The sequence below is a fragment of the Chelon labrosus genome (assembly GCF_963514085.1).
Source record: "Chelon labrosus genome assembly, chromosome: 22".
Taxonomy (NCBI): Eukaryota; Metazoa; Chordata; class Actinopteri; order Mugiliformes; family Mugilidae; genus Chelon; species Chelon labrosus.
The window spans coordinates 12330014-12354020 of NC_140355.1; the positions used below are offsets into that span (position 1 = coordinate 12330014).

A 24007-nucleotide genomic window follows, 5' to 3' on the forward strand; every position below is an offset into this window, starting at 1 on the left:
ATGGTGTTGTCCCTGCCAGTTTTAAACATGCAACTGTACAACCGGCAACTGGCATGTCAATTGTGTTGAGAAGGGAAGTTTTTATCAGCTCAGAATCATCACCAAATTAAAGCCATTTTATTTTATTTTATTTTATTTTTATCTCTGGAGGACCTGGAAACAGTTATATAATCTTCCCAGCTTGACTACTGCAACTCCTTTTATACAGGGCTGACCCATTCTACCCTGTCTCGGCTGCAGCTAGTGAAAAATGCAGCTGTGAGACTGTTAAAATCTTACTATTTGGTTTTAAAGGCCTAAATGGTTTAGCTCCACAATACATTTCCGACATGCTAATTCCATATTCTGCCCCCAGGTCACTAAGGTCATCCTCACAACAACTCCTCTCAGTCCCTAATTCTTGTCTTAAATCGAAAGGTTACTGGGGTTTTTCAGTTGCTGCTCCAAAGCTCCATCTTCTGTCCCACATAAAGTCCTGCTCCACTATCGACTGTTTTAAATCTAAAATGTTTCCTCTTTTCTCTTGCTTTTAGTTAGGTTTGAGGTTGCTCTATGGCTAATTCTGTCTGATCTAATCTAAACTGATTTTGATCTGCTCCGAGTGGAAAGCACTTTGGGTCAACTGTTGTTTTTAAATGTGCAATATCAATAGAGTGACTTGACACTTCTTACCAACTGGTGGCGGTATTGTGCGAAATAACTGTTAACCACCCGCAAAGAAGACGAAAACCGCCGTCACTGCTGTTTGGTGTCTACCGGAAATTGAGAGTAGAAGAAGAAGCTAGCCGCTCGTTAAGGCTGCTAACTACCACGGAAGCAACCCCGTGTGCTAACCGGTAGCATTAAGTCTACAAAAGAAGACCTCTTCACTTACTTTGAAAGGTAATTGCACAGTTAATTAACAATAATTCAAGTATTGTTTTTTTTTTTACATATGTAATTTGCCTTGGTGCTATGTTAAAGTGTGAAATATATCCCTGGGTCTTAGCCGAAATCGAAAGAGCCGACCTTACATTATCAACAAAGAGACTGACCTGGTGTCACTACCGCTGTTGTTTGTATCAAGCTGTCGTTAACGTTCAAACCACACGACCGTTGTGCTGTCCGGTCGAGCCGTTGGTGTTACGTGGTTGCATATCAACGGTGCACGTTAGAAATCGCTTTCTTTCCGTTAGCAACGGTCGTTAGCTAACGCTAGCCACACGGCCGCGAGCTACTTAGCCGTAGCCCCAACGTTTTATTGAAGTGCAACATAAAGGTGAATGATTTGCAGCCACCTTCCTTTGCATTTAGTGTTGCTATTTTATTAATGCTCAGATGTATTAACCAGGAGATTTTTCCGATATTCCAGCAAATTATATTTTACAATGAATTATCAAAATGTGATTTATTTATTTTTTCCTGTGAGGCAGCAAACAGGTTTAGTCTGTTCAGCAAGTGTGTGACTAGACGGGATCATCAAGGCCCCGGAAATGTCTTGAGGAGTTTTGAAAAAGAAAAAACAAAGAATTGTGTGTATATATAATATATTTATGTACAACGCAACTTTTTATATAATTTTTATTTATAATATTGCAGCTAATTATATAATTTTGCACTTTTAAAACGATAAACGCAGTTTAAAATGCACATGTTTCCAGATTAGAGGCTGCATACAGGATCAATCATTATATGAAAAGGGCATGACTAGTTTGCGAGGGTCACCAGTTATTAAACTAAACACATGTTTTATATTTTTTTTGTTACCCGTCTCTTCTTATCAGTGTTACAGCTGGACTTAAAAAAATCTTATCTCAGACAGGCTTCTCTTCCTCGTTCCAAAACTTACAGCTGCAAAATACGCATAATGCATGTCTCATAGTCTCTTCTTGGTACATCGCTGCTAGCCTCTTCTTGTGTCTGTGTGTCATGTTAATAAAATTCAGCGAGTTGTAGCCATCTCCCTCCGTACACCACCAATATGCTTATCTTCACACTTGGAACGTGGAAAATATACAAGAGGGTAAGCTAGAGAACCAGCGCCTGGAACGTCCACTACCGAACAGCTGCGATCTTCAAAGCATGGGACAATGATGACATCCTGCACATGTAGATGGGGCTTAATGGTGAATATCTGTGTCACGTGGGTTTCACCTCTAGCCTGCCTCTTATGCGAGACTCGTAGTAGGTGCTCAACCTATTCGCTGCAATTAGAGAAGTTGTTCGAGACCTGTCCACACTCTTCGCAAGATCTAGCAACGCAGATCTCTTACAAAAGTCATATAAATCTACCAAAACTATATTGAATGGGCGCTTTGTTTTTTGCTAAAATATCAGGGTTCCCACGCATCCTGGAAAACCTGGAAAATGATTGACCAATTTTCCAGTCATGGAAAACATATGGAAAATTAGAAAATTATTTATCCTCCCCCTGCCTTCTGACCAAATGCAAACGGGTTAAATGTTATGCGCATGCATGTCTTCTGGGCAACATAAGGCACAGAGTTTCTCTGCTTCTAGTCAGCGCACCGCCCCACGTGACACTACCAGCAAATCAAATTTGATTTTGTCACTAGCTTTAGCAGAGAATTTCTGGCTTTAGCGACTTTTCAGACCCCGCGCCTAGAGACAAAACTCGGGACTACGGTAAGTTGAAAAGTGCCAGTGTCGCTAGTATCATTCCAAAGAATGAGCGGGACAGGGGAATGTATTAGTGTATGACATGATAACTTGTCTCTGTAGCAGCTGAAAAAGTCCTGGAAAATAATTTCAGGTCAGGAGTGGGAACCCTGAATATTTATGAGTAACATTTGTTACATACACATATTATCTTGTTTTTTTAAAGAAAAGACATTACCAGTTTAGCATTAATGTTAGCCAGACTATGTGAGAATTTTGAGCTAATATCAAGCTAGGAAAAGGGAGTGAAGTAATGGGTATTTAAGCAGATTGGGTGTCTTCATGTGATTCTTATAGTTTAAGCTTCACTAGCACAATATGAAACAGTTTATTAAGATTGTTGGACATTCATTACCCTGTGTTTTAAAGTTTTCAGGCTTGGATCCGAGGTCCTGTGCCATTTTTCTCGTCAAAAACTCGTCATTTACTACTGTCATGGCCGCATCCCCCGTTTAAAGATTTATTTTTTTTGGAGTTTTGGATTGGATCTAGGAATAGGATAAGGACCAATCCCACAGCTATTTGTGAAAGCAAGACGTGATCTTAAAGTCTGCAGGTGCCCCCCCATTCTGTGTCAGCAGTGCCATCCACTCCACCACCACCACCACCACCGTCATGTCCGAAGGCCGGATCTACGTGGGGAATCTTCCCATGGACGTTCAGGAGAGAGACATTGAGGATCTCTTCTACAAATATGGAAAAATCCGTGAAATTGAATTAAAGAACAATAGAGGCACGATCCCTTTTGCCTTCATCAGATTTGAAGACCCACGGTGAGTTTTTTTGGAAAGGTTTTTTGCCAAGTCGAATCACATTCCCCTTGTTGGACACCTTAAATTTTGTGGTATAATATCATCTCCAGTGACTGCCAGCAAGGGATAGATGGAGACAGCCTATCCAACCTATGTCCGCTAGGCGTACTTTGGTAAGGAGTTCTTTGCTCTCTTCTCTTAGGGATGCAGACGATGCCGTTTATGGAAGGAATGGATATGGATATGGGGATTCCAAGCTCCGTGTTGAATATCCTCGATCCTCTGGTGCGAAATCTGGTCCAATGGGGGGCGGTGGAGGAGGACCTAGAGGAAGGTTTGGACCCCCAACTCGAAGATCTGAATTCCGGGTCCTAGTGACTGGTAGGTGTAGCTCATGAGTCGTAGCCGGTTAGAATTTATCTCTCTCCCGGTGCAGCCTGGAAGTCAAGGCGACTGGTAGGAAGGTGGACATAGGCGCCGTAGGCAGATGTGTTTCTCACTTTCTCATGGCGGACTCGAGGACAAATGGACAAGTAGATGGACGTCATTAGTCGTAGGCAGATATGTTTCTCTCTCATGGCGGACTGGAGGACAAGGGAACTAGTAGAGGACGTCATGAGGCATAGACAGATACATTTCTCTCTTTCTCACGGCGGACTGGAGGACAAGGGAACTAGTAGAGGACGTCATGAGGCATAGACAGATACATTTCTCTCTTTCTCATGGCGGACTGGAGGACGAGGGAACAAGGGAACTAGTAGAGGACATCATGAGTCGTAGAAAAATACCTTTCTTTCTCGCGGCGGACTGGAAGACAAGGGAACTAGTAGAGGACGTCATGGGGCATAGGCAGATACCTTTCTCTCTTTCTCGTGGCGGACTGGAGGACAAGGGAACTAGTAGAGGACGTCGTGAGTCGTAGAAAAATACCTTTCTTCCTCGTGGCGGACTGGAAGACAAGGGAACTAGTAGAGGACGTCATGAGTCGTAGAAAGATTCCTTTCTCGCTTTCTCGTGGCGGACTGGAGGACAAGGGAACTAGTAGAGGATTTCATGAGGCATAGGCAGATGCGTATTTCTCTTTCTCATGGCGGACTGGAGGTCAAAGGGCTCAAATGGATGAGGTCAAGTCTGCTCCTAAAGTCATGAAAAACTAAAGAGTATACTGAAACCGGTCATGTTGGCTGAATAATCCCAAACACCGGGCTATAGTTACTGGTAGGTGTAATTTTATGTACCATTAATTGTATTATATTGTAATGTAATGTTTACACGACCCATATAAGCAGACTGCATATTTAACACAGAATCCTTCTAAGGTTTCATTTAGTTGCCTGTCTGAACTGCTCATATTACAGCACAGTAGAGTTACAGTAATTTGCCTAAAACACTTTCATTTAAATATATTTACCGCCTCTTTTATCAGCGAGGCTCTCTTTGGCCATCAAAGTGGGTAGAGTTATACCTCTCTAGAGACTTCAAAAGCAAAATAAATAGTTTTTTTCTTAGTGACAGTAAAGGTTTCTGTCCATTTAAGCATTCCCAACTCTTAATTAAATGCTTATCTTTGCACTGGAGGCCCAATCAGCACTGCCCTAATAACCTGCCAGACACAAAGTAGTTCAGTGGCTTGTTGTGATGCAGTTCAGACAGACCATCTCTTTTATCCTGGAGATCCTGCTATATACCTAAATATACACATTTGTGAGCAAAACCCAAACCTACTTCTCCATCTATTTGCATCTTGCTTCACTTTAAATTGGCATTAATATCAGACCTCATAAAAACCCTAGGACAAACAATAAAATCTGTCACTGCAATGATTTCAGGTTTAATGGGAGGCAATTAAAATAGGGGCACTAAATTTACCCCCCAGTCACATTGTTTGTTTGTTTTTTTTTTCCCTCCACATTCCAGGTTTACCACCAAGTGGGAGCTGGCAGGATCTGAAGGATCACATGCGCGAAGCAGGGGACGTTTGCTTTGCAGATGTGCAGCGAGATGGTGAAGGCGTAGTGGAGTTTCTCCGCAGAGAGGACATGGAGTACGCATTGCGCAGACTGGACCGGACCGAGTTCCGTTCACATCAGGTGAGTCCCGACGGTGTTGATTATTTAGTTGTTCTTTACCTTTAGTCGGTGGAAGGCGGAAATGTCATGAACGTTTCTTTTGCAGGGTGAGACCGCTTACATCCGCGTCTATGAAGAGAGGGGCACTCCTAACTATAGCCGGTCGCGATCCAGATCCAGGGGTCGCTATTCTCCTCCTCCCTACCATAACAGAGGATCGCCACCTTCACGCTACCAGTCTCCGCCCCGCCACGCCATGTCGCGGCACAGTCCACCCCCCAGGAGGCACGCTCCGCCGCACCATAGCCCACCACCACGTCATTATCGGTAGAAAGGCTCGCCAGTTATTGATGAATTTGAGGAAAATTTTTGTAATTCTGAATTTTATCTTCTTTTTTTTGTAACCCCAGGCCTCCTCACACTATGTTGATATTTCTTGATATACATTCCATTGTCAGAAACCTCTGAACAACCTGCTCCTCCCCACAGCCTTAAATCATTTTTCCCTCTGTTTTTTACGCGCCCATGTGTTATCTGGAAACAGGATTCTTGTCATTTTGTTTTTCTAAGATTGATAGCTGCATTCGACCGTTGTATAACACATTGGATGTTTCTTTTATAAAGAAATCCTGGGTTGTCATGTAACACAAGTTAATGATATATTGTCCAAAAGTAATTACACAATTCTGCAACTATCAAGTTAAATGGTCAAACTGCTTCTTAAATTAACAAAATTTTCCTTTTTGTGTGTCACATTTCCGTAGCTTTGAATATGAAGTTATTTCCAATATAAGAACCTGTGAAGCTGATCCGTATCGTAAAATTAGTGAGCCTTTTAGAGTAGTGACACATGCTGACCATGAGCCTCACCTGTCTTTCTTTTTAAACGTGTGAATTGCTGACTGAGGTGGCCTGTAGGTGGAGTGTAATTTGTATGCATCTCTGACGTTGCTGTTTTTTCTTTACCAATAAAAGGCAAACTTTTGCTGCGACAGTTTTCATTCCTTAGCCTAAAAACCGTTGAATACATTTGAGAAATATAAACTGAAGCTTGCTTCAATTTAAACACGATTCCATGATCTATTCTGAAACAAACTGTTATAAAACCAACACGTGTGATGCGACTACATTTAAAAAAACTTCATTCAAGGTTTTAACCAAAGGGTATAAAGCAGCTTGAGACAACTTTGTCCAAACTCTCAGCTTGCAACAAGTTATTTACCCTCAACTGATGCAATGAGTAGCTTCTCATTTCTTAAACAACCATGTTGAAAGACACGTCTCGTGCTTGTGGTAAAGATGTTAGTCTGTTTGAGAAGGGTCAAATCATTGGCATGCATCAAGCAGAGAAAACATCTAAGGAGATTGTAGAAACTACTAAAATTGGGTTAAGAACAACGCATTATTAAAAACTGGAAGGATAGTGGGGAACCATTGCATCAGGGTAAGAAGAGAGGTAGATGAAGTGATGCACCCATCATGCCTAGTGTCTACTGTAGAAGCCTGTGGGGGCGGTGCTATGATCTGGGGTTGCTGCAGTTGCTCAGGTCTAGGTTCAGCATCATTACGTGTCCAAAGAATGAGGTCAGCTGACTGTCTGAATATACTCAATGACCAGGTTATTCCATCAACGGATTTTTTCTTCCCTGATGTTCACGGGCATATTCCAAGATGACGATGCCAGGATTCATCGGGCACAAATTGTGAAAGAGTGGTTCAGGGAGCATGACACATCATTTTCACACATGGATTGGCCACCACAGAGTCCAGACCTTAACCCCATTGAGAATCTTTAGGATGTGCTGGAGAAGGCTTTGTGCGGTGGTCAGACTCTCCCATCATCAATACAAGATCTTGGTGAAAAATGAATGCAACACTGGATGGAAATAAATCTAGTGACATTGGAGAAGCTTATTGAAACAATGCCACGCTGAATGTGTGCTGTAATCAAAGCTAATGGCGGTCCAACGAAATATTAGAGTGTGTGACGTTTTTTCTGGCCAGGCAGTGTATATTCAACCTTAATCCTAGGATACGATGTGGTTGAAATGCAATCCATGTGAAAGATTAAAGGATTCTCGTCTCCATGACTGAATATGAGGCAGTTTGCTATTGCCAGTAAATCACTGAAACGTCAGTGGTTCAATCTATGAGCTCAGATTATTGGAAAGATACAAATTACTTTTAAATTTGTCTTGAAACAACTCTAACATGTCCACATGCGCGTTGAGAAAAATCTGACAGTGCAGCAGTAGGTAGAGGGAATGTAGTTCTCAGACTAGAGGAACATGCTCTCTTATTTACTGGACAGCCTGCTGAAATGTCATAGTAACCTCTGATAAGGCGAGGTGCACCCAAAGTGGACAAAAAAAAAAGGCACCGGAGCTTTCAAATATATGATTTATGTGTCTAAAATTTACATTTATTTATATATTTATATGATTATAACTGTGATAAAGTTAATTCATTTCCTGGAAAATACAGACAACAAGACACATGGGATGCAAAATATAAGATTTTTAATACACAATAAATTAATTATACTTAGTGACCATTTTAGAAGACACAGAAAAAAATAAAAAATATATTTATTTCCGATGGCGTACTTTGACCTTTCTTTTCGTTATAATCAGACTAAGCCCATATACAGACATTGTATTGCATTTAATAAATATGTACTAGCTTAGTTGTTTTTTATATTTTTTTGTACAGTAAGTCTTTTTTAACACACATTATACTGCAAATCTTCTGACAACAAACAGCAATACACAAACAGCAATACTCATGTTTTAGAAGAACATATGGAGACACATTAGCTGTGGTAGCAAAACACTGGAGTTCAAGCCACATTGAACCAAAGGCGGATGTGTTTTGGCTATTTAGTAAGTGGCACCACTTAAAAACATGTTTTCTGACTGTACCCCGGTTGGTATCTGGCTGTGTAGAGTGGTGTTTACCTGCTGAGATTTTGAGATATTCAGCTAAACCCAAACAGATCAGAGCAGCAGACATTCTTGGGATTTCTTTGGAAGTACTGTATCCCAGAAGAGGGCTCCAAGACGTTTGTTGCGGGAAAGCCATGCTGAAATTAAATGTTGCAGCAAGGCTGAACAAAGGACACACCATTCACCTCAGTTACAGTGGATTAGCAACAGAAAATATCTCAAAATCTGCGCCGCAAACCTTATCTACACGGCTACAAACCGCCGGCGACCACTCAACTTTTCATTTAACTGTGAAACGTTGATCATCTGGTTTCTACCCGGCTGTGAAAACTCTGCGACGGCTTCACATTTTCCTAGCAGATGTGGTTGACAAGTCTGACCTTCACTGCAGTACAGTACATTAACTCTTGAGTGTTGAGTTTACGCGTTCACTGTAGCTATGTGAACACCCCCCAAGGAACTAGAGGGCACCAGATCAAACTGAGCACAAGTTGGCTGCTCTTTCAAGTTATTAACTGAGGGGGAACCCATCATGCCGGAGGCTGTGTCCTGGGCACAAACTCATTTCACAGGAAATTAAATCCCGAAAAGACGCGGTAAGAGAAATGGCAAAAAAAGAGAATCTGACATTGGAGTTCAGCTACAAAAACAGAAGGTTAGAACGTAAGTGGTGAGCAAGCAGTTGTGGCAATGTTGAGGTAATAGTGAAAGAAAAAAAAAAAAGGTCCGGAAATACTACTGAAATGTTTGTGTGAGAGGTTTGGCATTTAGAAACAGATGAAGTTAAAGACAAGGCAGCCAGGATTGGTAGAGGCAGAAATCTGAAGGTGGTGATTCATGGACTAAGGTAGAAGGAGTGGATTTTAGAAAACTTAACGCTTAAAAAACTTCCTACATTTACACAGATCCCTTTTTTGTGAAAGTCCAGCGGTGACCACTGAGCTCCGTCTGCTTAAATTCAGTAGCCCACTAATTTATCATGCTATTGTTGTTTCCATAGTGTTGCTACCATGTTCTCGTAGACCTCCTTGAGACAGCGGTATCAGACAATTGCCTTAAATCTGATCTTCTCTGACAGTGCTAACTTGCATTTCCGAGTTATACAATCACAGAAAAGCCACAATAAAATATTAACTATCAACTTTTGAGAGTTTCAACTGCGCAGGCATGTAACAAGGAGCTAATGTCCTTCTATCTTAGGTCACAAACATTTCAGTCGCCCCTTGTGTTAAACAGATCTTAAGATGAAAGCGAAAGAGGGAAGTGCAGTGTGTGAAGGAAGCCCGCTGCTATCACTGCATTCCCCTTTGACTTCACCACCAGATGAAAATCGCAGTGTTGCATGGAAGCCGTTGGGTTGATGTTTATGAGAATCAGCAGCTGAAGTGTTTCAGCACGAGCAGCATTGTGGGGGGGTTAAGGGAAGAAGGCTGATCCGAATGTCTGCATTAACTGCCTAAACAAAGCCGATTCTTGCCGATGGGGTTGCACTGAAATAGAACGCAACACAGAAATCAGACGAGGGACCCAAGCAGGTTGATCCGCATGTTAGTCGATGTATAGGAGGAGCTCGGAGATAGAAGGAGCATGCAGTACCAGAGGAAATGGCGATACTTCATATGCAAACCATGTGCAGTCATGCTGGGCTGCACCTTGAGGTCAGGCCTGCATATTCTGCACGTCTGTTGTGCATCGGAGGCATGGCGAGGGTTGTCAATGGTAAGAGAGGCCAACGAGTGGTCCTCAAAATGGCTACTGAGACACAAGCCGGTGACCACACACTACTTGTGCACAACCGAGCGTTGACCAACCCAAGCATATACGTATATCCAAGTGAGTCACAACATGTTTAACCATGGCAGCTACAATTTCAGCTAAACAATATTATTAATAATAATAATACTAAAAATATATTCAAGTGTTTCACAAGATGTAGAACTTAACAAGAAGAATATCAACGCAGTGCAGAGTTTGGTTGCCGTATCCCTGAAAAAACAGCTACATTTAAGGCAAAATAAAGAACATCCTGAAGCAGTTTCAACAAGGGTACATTCACTAGGTGAACAATAACACTTTCAAAATATATTTACTGGCAATGATTGCATCTCCTGGGTATAGAGAGGAGCAACCGGAGACGAGTCGTTACACAACTATCTGGAAACACTGACCAGCTTTAAAGACCGGTTATCTGTTCGGATGGTGCCAAATCGTACAATGCTTTTCATAAACAACATGACATTGCCTCTTGAATATGTGACGTTTATGTGTCGGTATCTTTGAAGCGGTTTAGCGGGGAGGGGGGGGTCGTGGGTGTCGAACATCAGCAGCCTGCATCACTTGTTTTCTATGAGAGTCTGCACTTTGTGGACCAGGTCTCGGGCCATCATCAAGACCTGCGGGACGTTGTGTCGCTCAGCCATTTCTGAAAAGAACATTTAAAAATCATTTTGGCTAAGATATAAAACCATAATTAATAGTTTTTAAGCAACAGAATTTATTCTAGTTATGAATAAACTCTATTGCTTACGTCCACCATATTGTGCATTGACTGTAGAGTTTTCTCATCTTACCGTTGAAGAACTTGATGATGTCCGTGAAGTCCATGTTATTTTCCAAGATGATGTCTCTATACATCTCCACAAGCGCCAGAGCAATGAAGAGCACAAAGTGCTCAGAGGAGGTGTGCTTTGCTGCCCAGGTGGTTTCCCACACAGAGAACACATCATCGTACACCATTTCTGTTTGGAAAAGAACCAGCGAATCAGGTTTTACGCTCAGCAATTTCAAGCAGCTCATGCAAACATCATAATCTTTGGAAGTAATCTTTCTCCGCATCACCTCTTTTGAAGTCGAGAAGAAACCAGCGGTAACAGAAATAGAAGTGCGTGTAGTCTCCGTTCTGCTGCATCAGTTCAAACAGCTCCGAGTCCAGGATCTGTTGAGTATAAAAGCAAAATGTCACCGTTACATTTCAGCTTAAAGTGCATGTATGCGTGTGTTTGTGTAATACAAGCCTTTGATTTACTGTAGAATAAGACATGAAAAGGAATATTATTTTGTCTTTAGGATTGTATGACCCTTTTCTTACTCTTTCACCACAACATGAGAAAATACAACGTATAAGAGGGGCTTATAGATTCATGTTAGATTCATTCATCTTATAGATTCACATTGATCTGCACAAAAATGTGCCTCAGGCATGTTTGACCGGCATTGCATTCAACAAAATGACAGCACCCTGAGTTTATGATGCAAAAACATGTGCGTACCTGGATGAGAGAGCGCATATTGGCAAAGTGAGAGTCCATGGCACCCCCGTGAGGAAAGTTCTGGTTCATCCTCTTCATCAGTTCAGTGAAGCAGCTAAACGCCATAACCTCTGGGAAGCCCCACAAACAAGTTGTAAATTTTTTTAATGGGCACTCCTGCAAAGCTGATATCAAATCAAATGTTTTTACTGACCGTCATCTAGAATAACCAGAAGGGGAGCCAGGAGATCACACATGCCCTGGACGTAACCCGTATCCAGATGTTGCCACACGTAGCTAAAATGACAGCAGCATGTTTCAAATCATTTTGTTTTGGTTTGTCTTCTGGGTCGAAGCAAACTCTAGATGTATTTAGACATATGTACCTGCACATGATGTTACGCAGCCTCTCCAGGTTCTCAGGAGTGAAGTACCAATACGTTCTGTCGCAACGTCTCACGTCTTTGTCAATGCGATGCAAGTTGATCAAGTACATATCCAGCGTTTCTTGCTACAGAAACAACAGCACATTTAGTTAATATGTGTTTCTGATTAAAACAGAGATTGTCTTTGTCATGTGCGGTGCTTACAGAATAGGTTTGCTCCTCTGAGGACTCGTCGTATTTGGCGTCTCCTCCCACGTCTGCAGACTCTGGTTCGGTGAGCACGTTCTCCATCTCGGGCTCCTCTTCCGAAAGGCCCAGGTCAGTGCCCTCAGGACTGGTGTCCAGATGGTGATCTAGGGCAAGATCCTCAGATGCCATTTTCTCTCTTTGCGCCAGAGAGATAGGGGGTGCGGCGAGGCCCACGAAAGGCCTGGCTTTGAAACCCTCAGAGGTCACGCATGTTATCCCTGCAGGAATGTCTTCCATTTCCAGGGCAGAAGGAGAGTCATCTGAATCCGCAGTGTCTGGAGAATGCCGGGACGATAATGAAAGGCTCCCTCTTGATGCTGACTGGAGAGCATTTAGTACTTGCCTGACTGGAGAATTCGACCCAGGTTTTTCAAATGTAATCTCCGCAGCTTTTTTGGTCTCAGCAAAGTCACAAACCGTCGCTTCGGCTTCCTTTTTTTCTGGCTCTGAGGTTGCAGCTGTGATCATTTGTGAGGTGATGTTTTCAGACGTAGTTTCAGGCATCTTTTCGCTTTGTGGATTAGCATCATTTTCCGCTGTGGACATACAAGATGACGCCACCACCAGATCTTTGCTCTTGTGCACCTGAAGGGTCAAGGTCTGCCCGAGCGGGGGTGCTTGGAAATATTCGTTATGAATCTCTGTCTCCAGCTTCAGAACGTTAGTGTTCTCTGAAGCAGATTTCAAATTCATGTTTGTGTCGACTGATTTTAAAACTCCAGACTGGCCTTGTGTTGTTGCATCTTTCTCTTCTGCTTCAGACGTCTCGTTTGACTCATTGATTCCGGTCTCTACAACTACCTCGCTCTCTGAAACTGTCTCCACCTTCTGTGTCATATCGTTGTCTTTGGCTGCTGAGTCCTTCATATCCTCCCCTCCTGATTCACATGCAGTGAGTTGGCTCTTTACGGGCTGTGATCCAGCTGTAGCTTCCTCACTTAAGACTTCAGATGCGTCCTGCTCAGAGGTTGTAGTCGCAACAGCTGGCTCAACTACTGGAGGGCTGTTGTCTGAACCTGGCCGTTGATTTGACACATCTGTGGAGGAGGGCTTGCAGGAGGGATCTTGTGGACTGTCTGTAGTCTCATTTGAAATGGTCTTCACTGGACTAGCGTGCGGTGCTTCTCCTTCCTCAGCCTTGGACCCAGTCTCAACTGGATCTGCCTCGACTGATTCAAACACCTGGGAGCCAAAGGAAAGTGGTGAACATGCAGTGTACGTTGGGTAAAGCAGAGATATAATAGTGCCAGTACACTACACCAGACGTCTGCAAGTGTTTGTCTATAATGATGATTATTATTTATGATTTATAAACCATTAGCTAATGCATTTTAGATCTGTTTTAAGCCATTAATAAGAGCAAATTATGGGTTTTAGTAAAGGATTATTAAACCCTTAATAAATGGTGCATTGTCAGAAAGTGGTGTCTAAATCACATATACTGTAAATATCATACTCCTGATAGCATAAGGATTGATTCCCAACCTTCCACGCTCTGTTTGAATTTCAGTTTATTTTATTACCCAAGCTGGGGTTTCAAGCATGCAAACAGGAAGAAAAGGGAAGCCAAAAGATTCTCAACCACCACTTTAATGGGCCTAAATTTATTGCACAGAGCACAACAATGCAGCATCCATTTTAATCATGGCAGCCTCTCCACTGACTGTGCCAACCTCAGCAGCCTTCTTTAAAAATGGCAGCGGGATGCATTTTAATAACAGACACAGCCTTATCCCGGCACTGGGAGCACCGGGGTGTAAGGGAGTGATGCAGAGCCATTGTCAAGCAACAAACTCACATTTGTCTTTTTGTATTGTTTGTGTCTGCTTATAAATGACTTATTTTTTACCTTTTAACCAAGGATTTGGAGTTTGGAGTGGAGGGTAGGAAATCAATCCAAAACGTTCTGGTATGCAATAGTTGAATCTGCTGAATGAAACTAAACAGTGCTGTGGTTATGTGTGAGAAACTACCTGTGCGCTGCTGCTGCTGGAATCACTCTGTGAGTTGGCATTCTGCTGGTCGGAGCTACTACTTAGAGACGACTAGAGTGGCATAAAGAATCACAAAAAGCAGAACTGTAATTTTAGTTATTTCCCCATATTACTATAAATAATTTGTTTTCCTGTCTTGTCTTTTGTGATTGCATAACATTGCACTTTAAATACAGAAGTTTCAAACTTGCATCTGTACTGATGGTGGAGTCCCGCTGCACCGGCCCCCTTTCCACACTGGCTCCAGATGAACACCTGGCGAGGGCCTCGGCGTGCTTCTCCCTCTCCCTCTGACGGACAATGATCTCACATCCCTGCCATTCCTTCATGGTCTGCTCGTACGTGGCCCGCATCCGCTCGTCAATCTGGAACATAAACCTCGTGTTAACGAAGATTATAACTCAAACCGAGGTGCGCGTATATCTATGGTGTCGACACACGTAAGGCTTACCTCTAGCCGGCATTTTTCAGTCATGGTGAACTGATAGTGCCCCAGCAGAAAGGGCCAGACTTCTTTGCGTAGTGAAGGGGCTACGCCGCCAAAATACACAAGCCTATGTATTTCCTTTTCCTCATAGGCCTGATAAAGATAAGAATGAACTCACACTTAAATTACACAGAAAATACATACTGCAATGGATTACAACACAATCAGCTGGATAGCCTGGTGTGAATGTGTGAATCTTACAGAGCTGTCCTTGAGGAAACGGCCCCAGACCTCTACAGAGAGGCCTCCTTGGGCATCACAGGGTGCATCAGGGTCAACTATAGTGGTGTTGACCAATGCAGAAAGGTGGGTGCGAACTGTGGACAGATGACGGCAGTATGCGAGCCCTAGAGAAGAGAGATAAGACATATTCAATATAGGATTACTATGCTGAAAAATAAAGCGAAGTTGTTTATACTCACATCCATAGAACGCACGGGAGATTATCTGGTATTTCATGGTGTCGCAGAGGAGCTTTAACGGAGCCCTGGCAAAGTCGGAAAATGGCAAAATGAGTCAAGTGGAATAATCTGAGAAGAGATTTTAGCCTGTCACTGGTAAAAAAAAAAAAACACGTACCTCTCCTGATTACAGCCATTAGGCAGAGAGCTGTCGGAAGAGCCATTCTGCGAGCAAGAGGAGCAGGAGGACTTTCTAGGGGGCGGTTGCCACATATTAACGCTCTGATCCATCAGCTCCAGAGCCACTGCACAGCATAGCAGCCTTTATCATTACTGTTACCACTATGAGCACCGTGAGCACGTTAAGATGATTGAATTCCAACAAATTTGAACACTAAAGTTTGTGTGTGTAAATCAAAAGAACTTAAAATCATGGGGGAAACAAACCAAATGATGGAGATGGAGATGGAGATGGAGATGGAGATGTGGCAGAAACAAAACACTTTATGTCCACAAAGAAGCTCCATATTGTCTATGGCTCTATGATGTTAAGTGGACACACAGACGCTAAACAGGCAAGAAAGATATGAAGGACATTAACATTAGACAGAACTTAATTATAAAGATGTGCACTAAAGACATGTCTTCAAAAAAACTGATTAATTTAAAGCGAGTCTAAACTGTAATTTACGTATTAAGAGAGCAAAGTAATCGTAGATGTAATCTCTGATGATTCGTTATTGGATTATCTCGGCGAGGCGGAATGGGAAGATTAAAGACACTTACTGAACTCCATCTGATTGCCGGGAAAGAGGATGCGAAACACGTAATCGGTTGCTTCATCATCTTCCTTATCTGACACAGAATCACACGAGCCATGTGGACTTCTTTTTCGCAGCTTGGGGAAAATCTTTCCCTGTGGATGGAAAGTTCTCATTCATGCCAACTCTAAACTGTTTATGAGGAAAATGAAACATGAAGAGAGCGGCAAGTATCTGATTATCCTCTTGCTCACTTTTCCTCTCTGGTTCCAGAGCGGAGGGTCGAGCTGTCCGTGAGGTAGAAGGCCGGTCTCCAGGCAGGTGAGAAACTGAAGCAGATGGCCTCCTTTGGGGAAATGTAAAGGGGGTCTCTGGATCCCATCCTGGCTCACCAAAACCACCGTCCCACCACTGTTCACTGGAGAAATCAACACAATATGGGCAAAATAAATAACTTCCCTAAATTCCTAATTTGAGGGAAAAAATATGAAAGAATACCTTGCTGATGACAGTGGAGATACACAATCTCCTCCAAACGAATTGTCATCGCGTAATCCCAGTAAACACTGAAAGAAAGACGAGTAAATGTGGATCACAGAGTGTGCAAAACCAAGACTTTTTTTTAAAGGGGAACTACTGTTTTTTACAACCTGGACCTTATTTTTGGTATAAAATATGATCGTTTACTCATCCATATAACTTTTGTGTTATTTGTATTCCTTCGGGAGATATTTAGATCTGCAGATATCCATATAGTGGAAGTGAATGGGGCACCGAAACGCAGCCTCTAAATAGCGCATTATCTGCCGCGAAACTCGTTAATTTCACCAATATTAGACCCCAGATGATGATAACAGGTAACTCCAGACTCAACGGGGAATAGCACTAGCGTACGATAACAAAATATTGGTGAAATGAACAAGTTTCGCGGCAGATAATGTGTTATTTAGAGGATGCGTTTCGGTGCCCCAGTCACCCCACTATATGGATATACGGAGATCTAAATATATCCCGACTGACTACAAATTACACAAAAGTTATATGGGTGAGTTCGTATTTTATGCCAGAAATAAGGTCCAGGTTGTAAAAAACAGTAGTTCCCCTTTAAGGGATTAGGTTCCGCCAGTCTAACCTTTTTTCAGAGTCTAGCTCCCCGACATTGCCGTTCATCAGCTGATTGGGTGTCCATTTCAGAGTCATGAGATCTGCAGTCTGATGCAGAGAGAGGTAGCCAGGAATGGCCTCCATGTCGTCTCTCTGCAGGCACAAGCAAAAGCTAAGAAATCACAACATGTCATTATCGCGTTCAGATCGGTTACACAAAAATCAATTAACAGACGCATCGAGTTCCGCGGAAAGTAAAGCAACCTCTGGACTGAATTAAGTACTAGGATCATGTTATTGTATATATATATTTATATAAATGTGAAACACATACCGGCTGCACCAGGACATTGTTCTTTCCAAACAGAAGTGTGGCTCTGGAGTTTTGGTGGAGTGATTCAACATAGTCTCTCACCCACATGAGAGGGCGATCATCCATGCTACCGCTTGACTGTCTCTTCTGGATCTGGTAGGGGTTAAGAGGACATCAGAAGTGTTAGGCGTGGGGAATGCAGCACAGCAGGGCTGGTTGCTTTGCAAGAAAGGAATCTATCTATCTATCTAACCAGGGCAGGCCTTCTGGAGGGAGAATCTTGCCGACAGTGGCCGCTGTGGATGCGATGCCGCTGCACGAGCTCATCAGCAGACGGATCTGTCCAGAAGTGGTCGGCTGTCTTAACTTTGGTGTACTCCAATGCACACGGGCCGACTAAAAAAAAAAAAAAAAAAAATTAAATAAAAGGTAAATGGATTCAAAGTGAAGTTGTGAAACTCTTATTTTACAAATTCAAAGTTAGCACAGCAGGATAACATACCCAAAAGAGATGCAAGAATTGGGCCATCCACAGGATCCATCAGCATGGCTTCTTTCTCGTAGAACACACTGAAGCAAACACAGAGAGTATATATGCAGGAAATATCACGTGTGTGTAAAGAGATTTCTGTAAGACAAACACATAACATCAACATGTTGTGCACAAAAGGAAGGAAAAAAGCTAAAGATATTTTGCACAAAGTCCAGTAAGTCTGAAAACTATTGAGGTCAAGATGCACAGAAACCGGAACAGAAACTCCTTCAGTTGTTTCTGAAACCAACCAAGGAACACAAAGCTGTTCATGGCAAATTTTAAGTCTAACTTTCTTAAATCTAAAACATATAAATGATGATACCTGCAGTTTTCCACCAAGTACAGGACGATCTTGTCCAGGAGCTTCTCCATCAGAGCAGTTCTTATCCACAGGTGCTTCAGTGCTTGAGGAGGGAGATTGGCCAGCTTGGATTGACGACTGCGATCATTACTCAGCGAGGAATTGTTCTGCTTGCTGGAGAAGGGGAAGCAAAACTCGACAGATGAGACATCTTTGTAGGTTGTTAGAACAGAACAGAAAAATAGGTTTACAATTAATTAGGATGCAAGAATAGCACAAGGGAAACACGGGGAGAACATATAAGAGAGTAAAAAGGTATGATTTCTCTGGCCTCTCACAGGAACAGGTTAACACTTCACCTGTTTTCGATGAGCTGCTCCAGCTCCTGAACCTTGTGACAGAGCTGCTCGGCAGGCGAAAAGCTTTTTCCCACCTTCATAAAGAGTGCAGCGACCTTGTTACTGCACAGCAGGCCCGCAATACGCCGCTTCAGGCCATGAAGGATGCAGGCTTCGACCACAGCTATACACACAAAGCATTAGTCAAAGTTAGCCTCATCAACAATTTTTATTTCAACTTAATTTAACACCTTTTTGCGTACTAGAGGTCGAAATATAATTTCCTCTCTGTGAAAGCTTAAAGTCTTAATATATTTATGTTATATATATAAAAAAATATGGTGAGAGGAAAGCACAGGTGGCACAAGTAGAAATAGACTGAAGTCCACACTGTCTACTGTTGCTAGGATATGAGGGATGTGAATCACGTATACGCATCACTCCTGGTTAGCATCAACGCCTTTGAATAGTGTTAGTCTGCTTTAATACACTGGTATCTACCCATCCAACGTATTAAGTATAAATAGACATGACTAATGGAAATAAATCTTTAGTTTACATTGCTCGAACGGACTGTACAGGACCGTTGAGGATGAACTCGTAGGAGGTCACAGGGCCTGACACAGAGTGAAGTCAGCCATCATTCCCTACTATATATATATAAACGTGGTTGTGACCAATACAGTGAGTTATACTACTAAATACAGAATGTCGTCTGGTACGGCGTAGTGCATTTTTAGATTCTGCAAAAAAAAAAAAAAAAAGATGCACAGAACTAATTTAGGCCAGAGGTTCGTGTCTTTGTTTGCCTCTCTTCTGCAGCCGCCCAGCTGAGAGGCACCGAGCACGCATTTTCAAATAACCTGCTCAAGAATGACGTCTCTGCAATAAAAACGGGCCGCAGATGAAGCATTTACCGCAGAAGGATATGATGTGGCTGCTGTCGGCGTGCACGAATTTCCTCGTCACTGCCTCCTCCATAATTTGTTTCACCTGAAAGAGAGAAGCGCCCGACGAGACAAGTGTTAATCAGTCCGACAGGGTTGCATAAGGTGACAAGGGCAAAACAAGAAGCGTAAGAGAGAGGTAAGGGTGAAGCAGCAGTACGATTTTATTCCAAACACAGTTTAAGGAATAATGCACGAGTAAACATGTGTTCTCCCACCGGTACTCCTGAGAGGATGAGTTCAAAATGCTTCATGCACAAGACTCAGTGGACTCATACCCCAACATTACAAACACCACTACTTCAATTTGGGGGATTTCTTGAGCTTCTGTATCTAAATTCTGTGGGCACTTTCAGTTTAGGCTACCACATCTGCCCTGCACTCCCACGGCTTCTACAAACACCACAAACTTTGGATTCTTTTAAACACACACAACCTCTAAGAGCCTTTGTTTGTTTTACCTTGAGCATCGAAAGAAGAGGACAGAAGCCCTGAAGGAACCTCCGGTCTCAGCCGTGTCTGAGTTTTTTTAGTTATACTTCAGGAATTTGGCCCTTGATGCTGACTGTTCCTCTGGGTTGTCACAACTGATATATGCATAGGCCAGGTACTATTAGATAAGCTATTTCCTCTTGCTTGTCTGACTCCAACTATTTACTGCTGCATTTCCATATATTCGCAGAGTTTACAAAGAACAGATTCGGTTACGATCAAAGCCATGGACGCATAAATATCCTGACCTTTGGTTTCCCGGTACCCTATAGTTTTCTCAGGAATGCAACTTGTGACGTCTCGGTGCAAGATTCCCCCTCCAGGTAAACACCCACAATCTAATACTGTGCTCATAACACAGACCTTTCTTTATAAATTCACAATCTTTGCACAAAAACAGAGAAGCCAGATGACGCCACTGGGGGTTGTTTTGTCCGACTTGACAAATCTCTTCCATAACCTCAGAAAACATTATACGACTCCTGTCTCAGGGTGAACAACACTTCCCATGAACTGATCTTGACATGTAAAATTGGCATTGTTCTCCATTTCACTTTGTAAAATGTCTGCTTTATTTTAGAAAGGTTGCTGCCACACCTGTCACAATCTTCAGAACTGAAATGAACATGATGACTAATAATGAATACATTTGCTACATTTAATGAGGTGCTCTGTGATGCACACCGATCAGGCATAACATTATGACCACCTTCCTAATATTGTGTAGGTCTCCCTTGTGCCTCCAAAATAGTTGTGACTCATCAGAGAATGGACATGGGCCTTCTGAGGGTGTCCTGTGGCGTCTCGCAACAGAATATTGTTAGTGGGGGCCTTTGGGTCCTATGGGTTGAGGGAAGGGGCCTCTGTGGATCATCCCACGGATACTTGATCAGTTTGGGATCTAGTGAATTTGGAGGCCAGGTCAACACCTTGTGCCGTTTTTTTTTTGTTGTTCCTAAACTGTTTTTGTGTGTGTCAGGCTGCATCCTGCTGGGGATGGCTGCTGCCATCAAGGAGTGTCATTGCTATAGGGTGGGGGTGCCTGGTCTGGTCTAGGTGGGTGGTACATATCCATGTAACATCCACATGAATACCAGGTCCAAAGGTTTCCCAGCAGAACATTGTATTGTCGACCTGTCCAGGGCTTACCCCACCTCTCGCCCAGTGACTGCTGGAATAGGCTCCAGCCCCTCCGCGACCCCCCAGAGGATAAGCGGTTACAGAAAAAGAACGAATGAATGAATGAATGAACACTGCACTGTCACAAGATTATCAGTGTTATTTACTTCTCCTGTCAGTGGTCATAATGTTGTGGCTGCTCGGTGTATGTCCACACCATGAAAGAATAGTGCACTGTAACAATGCACAGAACAAGAAACAACATTGAAACCATTGCAAATGTGACGAGAGACACAAACAACCCTCTTCAATAGTCATCCCGTGGTTCATTACAATCAGTGCAGCCGTTGCAAACAAAATCATTAGTGCCAGACAGAAGGAGCTCAGCATCATCGCTCTTCTTCGAGTAAACAACGTGAAGACACAGCTTTGCAACAGACAACTATAGGAACCAAAATCCATACATCACAGCTAAGCCACTCCTTGCTGCAGGATCTGGTACCAGAGCCATGGATTTTTTTTTTTTGAGAAGCAATGAGTCACAGGTGAGGGGGAGCACTGACACTACAAGTCTGGAAGTACCCCGCTTTCTCAGGAATGACTAAAGCATCCTGTTTTCTTTCCGTGTGAAATCATGAAGTGTGGTGGGAGGGTATTCAAGCTGCCCTCACTAAATCTAGACTAATGCTCTAGTGTGTTAATAAAACACTCATGCTTGGTTGGTAGATCTATTAAACTGCCAAATGAAGCAGATGGCAAGGTCACACCTTCAGGTTTTGGATGAGGAGTTGAATTGATGACTTAATCATAATTTAATCAGACAAAAAATCCATGATATGAGAAAGGTGGGTTTGAATGGGCATCACATGAATCCGGGATAAATGGGATAAAATCATCCCCATCATCAGTGTTACCGTCATCATTATCATCACCATCCTCGTCATCACCATGATCCAGTCTACCAGCAGTCAAAAACAAACCTGTAGCCTGAGCAATTGCACTGGCAGCCTAATTGCATCCACTCCCATTGTGTAAAATAACATTTTTATTTATTTTTTTAAATCGTTAACAGGCCCGTTGCGTTGTCAACCCCGATCAGCGATATCCACACATACACACACATGCAGGCAACACACACACTGATCTGACATCGCCGGTAAACAGAAACAGGGATGTGCAAGAAACAAAATGAAAGGCAACGAACCTCCTTCTTCACATTGCGCAGCAATTTCTGGCGCGTCTCGGCCTCTGTCACGGGAGGAAACATAGTGATCAGACCCTGTATCGGAAAATGTAATGTAATAATGATGCGCTCACGACAGGGAAAATAATATCTGCGGCGGCTGTACCTCCCATCGCTCCGGGCAGGGTGCAGCGACTGACACGCACAGCTTTCCGGAGAATGTCTTGAGAGTAATTTAGTCGGCGGTGGCACAAAAGCAGGCAGGGTCCGGGATGTACGATGTGTTCTTTACGACTGAATTAAACCTATCTGCCACCTCGACGTGAACCACCACCCCTTTAAAGTCACAGTAGCCTATACGTTGACAACACCTACACACGGATCATCCACTCCCTTTAACGCAGGCACGCACAAACAAGGTGCATGTATTGTTTAAACTTATGGTCAAATTAATATTTCAACAAAAATATAGGCTAAATTTCCCATTTTATTGGTCATTTAGCACAGGCTCAAAATCACCAAGACCTTGTTATTGCTATAGAAAGTGGGAATAATGACAATAACATTTCAATATAAAATCCAAAAACAAAGTCATCCATTCATTTCTACTCATTAGAGTACCATTCATTGGGGGGAAACAGGATGAACACAATTTCTTCCAAATACAGATGGTCATTAACTGCCCAAGTCATGAGAGTTTCAGGTGGACACCACCCACAAATGTTCCTGAGAAAAACCTAAACTCCTCACAGATCATTTAGAGCTGAAGAATTCACTTGGATGAGTGTTGAAATATCTTCAGAAACACTTAACAAGTTCATTTTCTTGAGTTTTAGCTTTGTTTTTGGATAAACCAAAAACTTGGGTGACTGAAAACCTTCACAGACATAATTCATAATTCATTCATTATAATGAAATCAAATGCAAATATCCCAGAATACTGTTCTCACCATTAATTATATTTGATTGTTGAACTATCTTATGTATTATTTTATGGTCATATTTGGTACACATTTGTTAGCGTTGCAGTCCACTAGGCTAAAATTCTCAGTGCACTCAATTCAGAGTTTAGCTTTACTATTTTGTACAGTGAAGAATACTGCATACTAATACGCAACTTTACGCATGTGGTGTAGTTACAAATGTAGTCAGCAGAAAGTGTGTTAACAAACCATGTTTTAAAGTAACCACAGTCACTCAGCCAGCTTCAGAAGTCGTCAGCGGTTTTTCAAACAGTCTCAAAGGAGGATGCTGTTCAAAGATGCATGTGTACCATTCACTCAGTTCAAACAAGCAACATTTCCAAGCGTCTTTCTTTTTATATATAAGGGGGGCCCTTGGGGTTGTTGTGCAGTACTGTCGATACACTGTAGGTCCTTCATAAGTTTAACAGGGTTTATGGTAGTCATTGCAAAATATATAGCTGCTTGGGTGACGGTGAACTCCTGACCATCCTTCTCTGCGCCTTCCCATTAGTCTATTGTCCATATTGACGGGTACTTCCTCCCACCATCCAAAGACATGCTCATTAGGTTAATTGGTGATTCTAAATTGACCGTAGGTGTGAGTGTGAATGGTTGTCTGTCTCTATGTGTTGGCCCTGCGATAGACTGTAGACCTGTCCAGGGTGTACCCCGCCTCTCGCCCGATGACAGCTGGGACAGGTTCCAGCAACCCCCGCGACCCTTTAACAGGACAAGCGGTTACAGAAGATGAATGAATGAA

The 24007-nt window shown here is 42.7% G+C and overlaps 2 protein-coding genes across 2 annotated transcripts; one reads left to right on the forward strand and one right to left on the reverse strand.

Moving 5' to 3' along the window:
• Positions 1 to 902: 902 nt before the first annotated feature.
• srsf9 (serine and arginine rich splicing factor 9) lies at positions 903 to 6471 on the forward strand. The gene is made up of 4 exons (XM_084571958.1): positions 903 to 3431; positions 3613 to 3791; positions 5328 to 5500; positions 5586 to 6471. The coding sequence occupies exons 1-4, from the start codon at positions 3274 to 3276 to the stop codon at positions 5808 to 5810; spliced, it is 735 nt and encodes a 244-aa protein (XP_084428084.1). The 5' UTR covers positions 903 to 3273; the 3' UTR covers positions 5811 to 6471.
• A 4252-nt stretch (positions 6472 to 10723) lies between these two features.
• On the reverse strand, positions 10724 to 22366 carry sgsm1b (small G protein signaling modulator 1b; the record flags this gene model as incomplete). Its single annotated transcript, XM_084572499.1, has 24 exons — positions 10724 to 10846; positions 10995 to 11162; positions 11263 to 11359; positions 11694 to 11803; positions 11887 to 11969; positions 12059 to 12183; positions 12263 to 13489; positions 14281 to 14335; positions 14476 to 14666; positions 14753 to 14881; positions 14990 to 15135; positions 15211 to 15275; positions 15368 to 15494; positions 15976 to 16105; positions 16205 to 16368; positions 16449 to 16516; positions 17083 to 17207; positions 17389 to 17520; positions 17621 to 17763; positions 17870 to 17937; positions 18225 to 18377; positions 18563 to 18725; positions 19459 to 19534; positions 22304 to 22366. The coding sequence occupies 24 exons, from the start codon at positions 22364 to 22366 to the stop codon at positions 10758 to 10760; spliced, it is 3897 nt and encodes a 1298-aa protein (XP_084428625.1). The 3' UTR covers positions 10724 to 10757.
• Positions 22367 to 24007: the final 1641 nt, after the last annotated feature.

Coding starts and splice junctions, on each gene's coding strand:
- srsf9 (XM_084571958.1), top strand. CDS start 3,274: ATGTCCGAAGGCCGGATCTACGTGGGGAATCTTCCCATGGACGTTCAG. Junction 3,432..3,612: donor ATCAGATTTGAAGACCCACG/GTGAGTTTTTTT, acceptor CTCTTCTCTTAG/GGATGCAGACGATGCCGTTT. Junction 5,501..5,585: donor CCGAGTTCCGTTCACATCAG/GTGAGTCCCGAC, acceptor TTTCTTTTGCAG/GGTGAGACCGCTTACATCCG.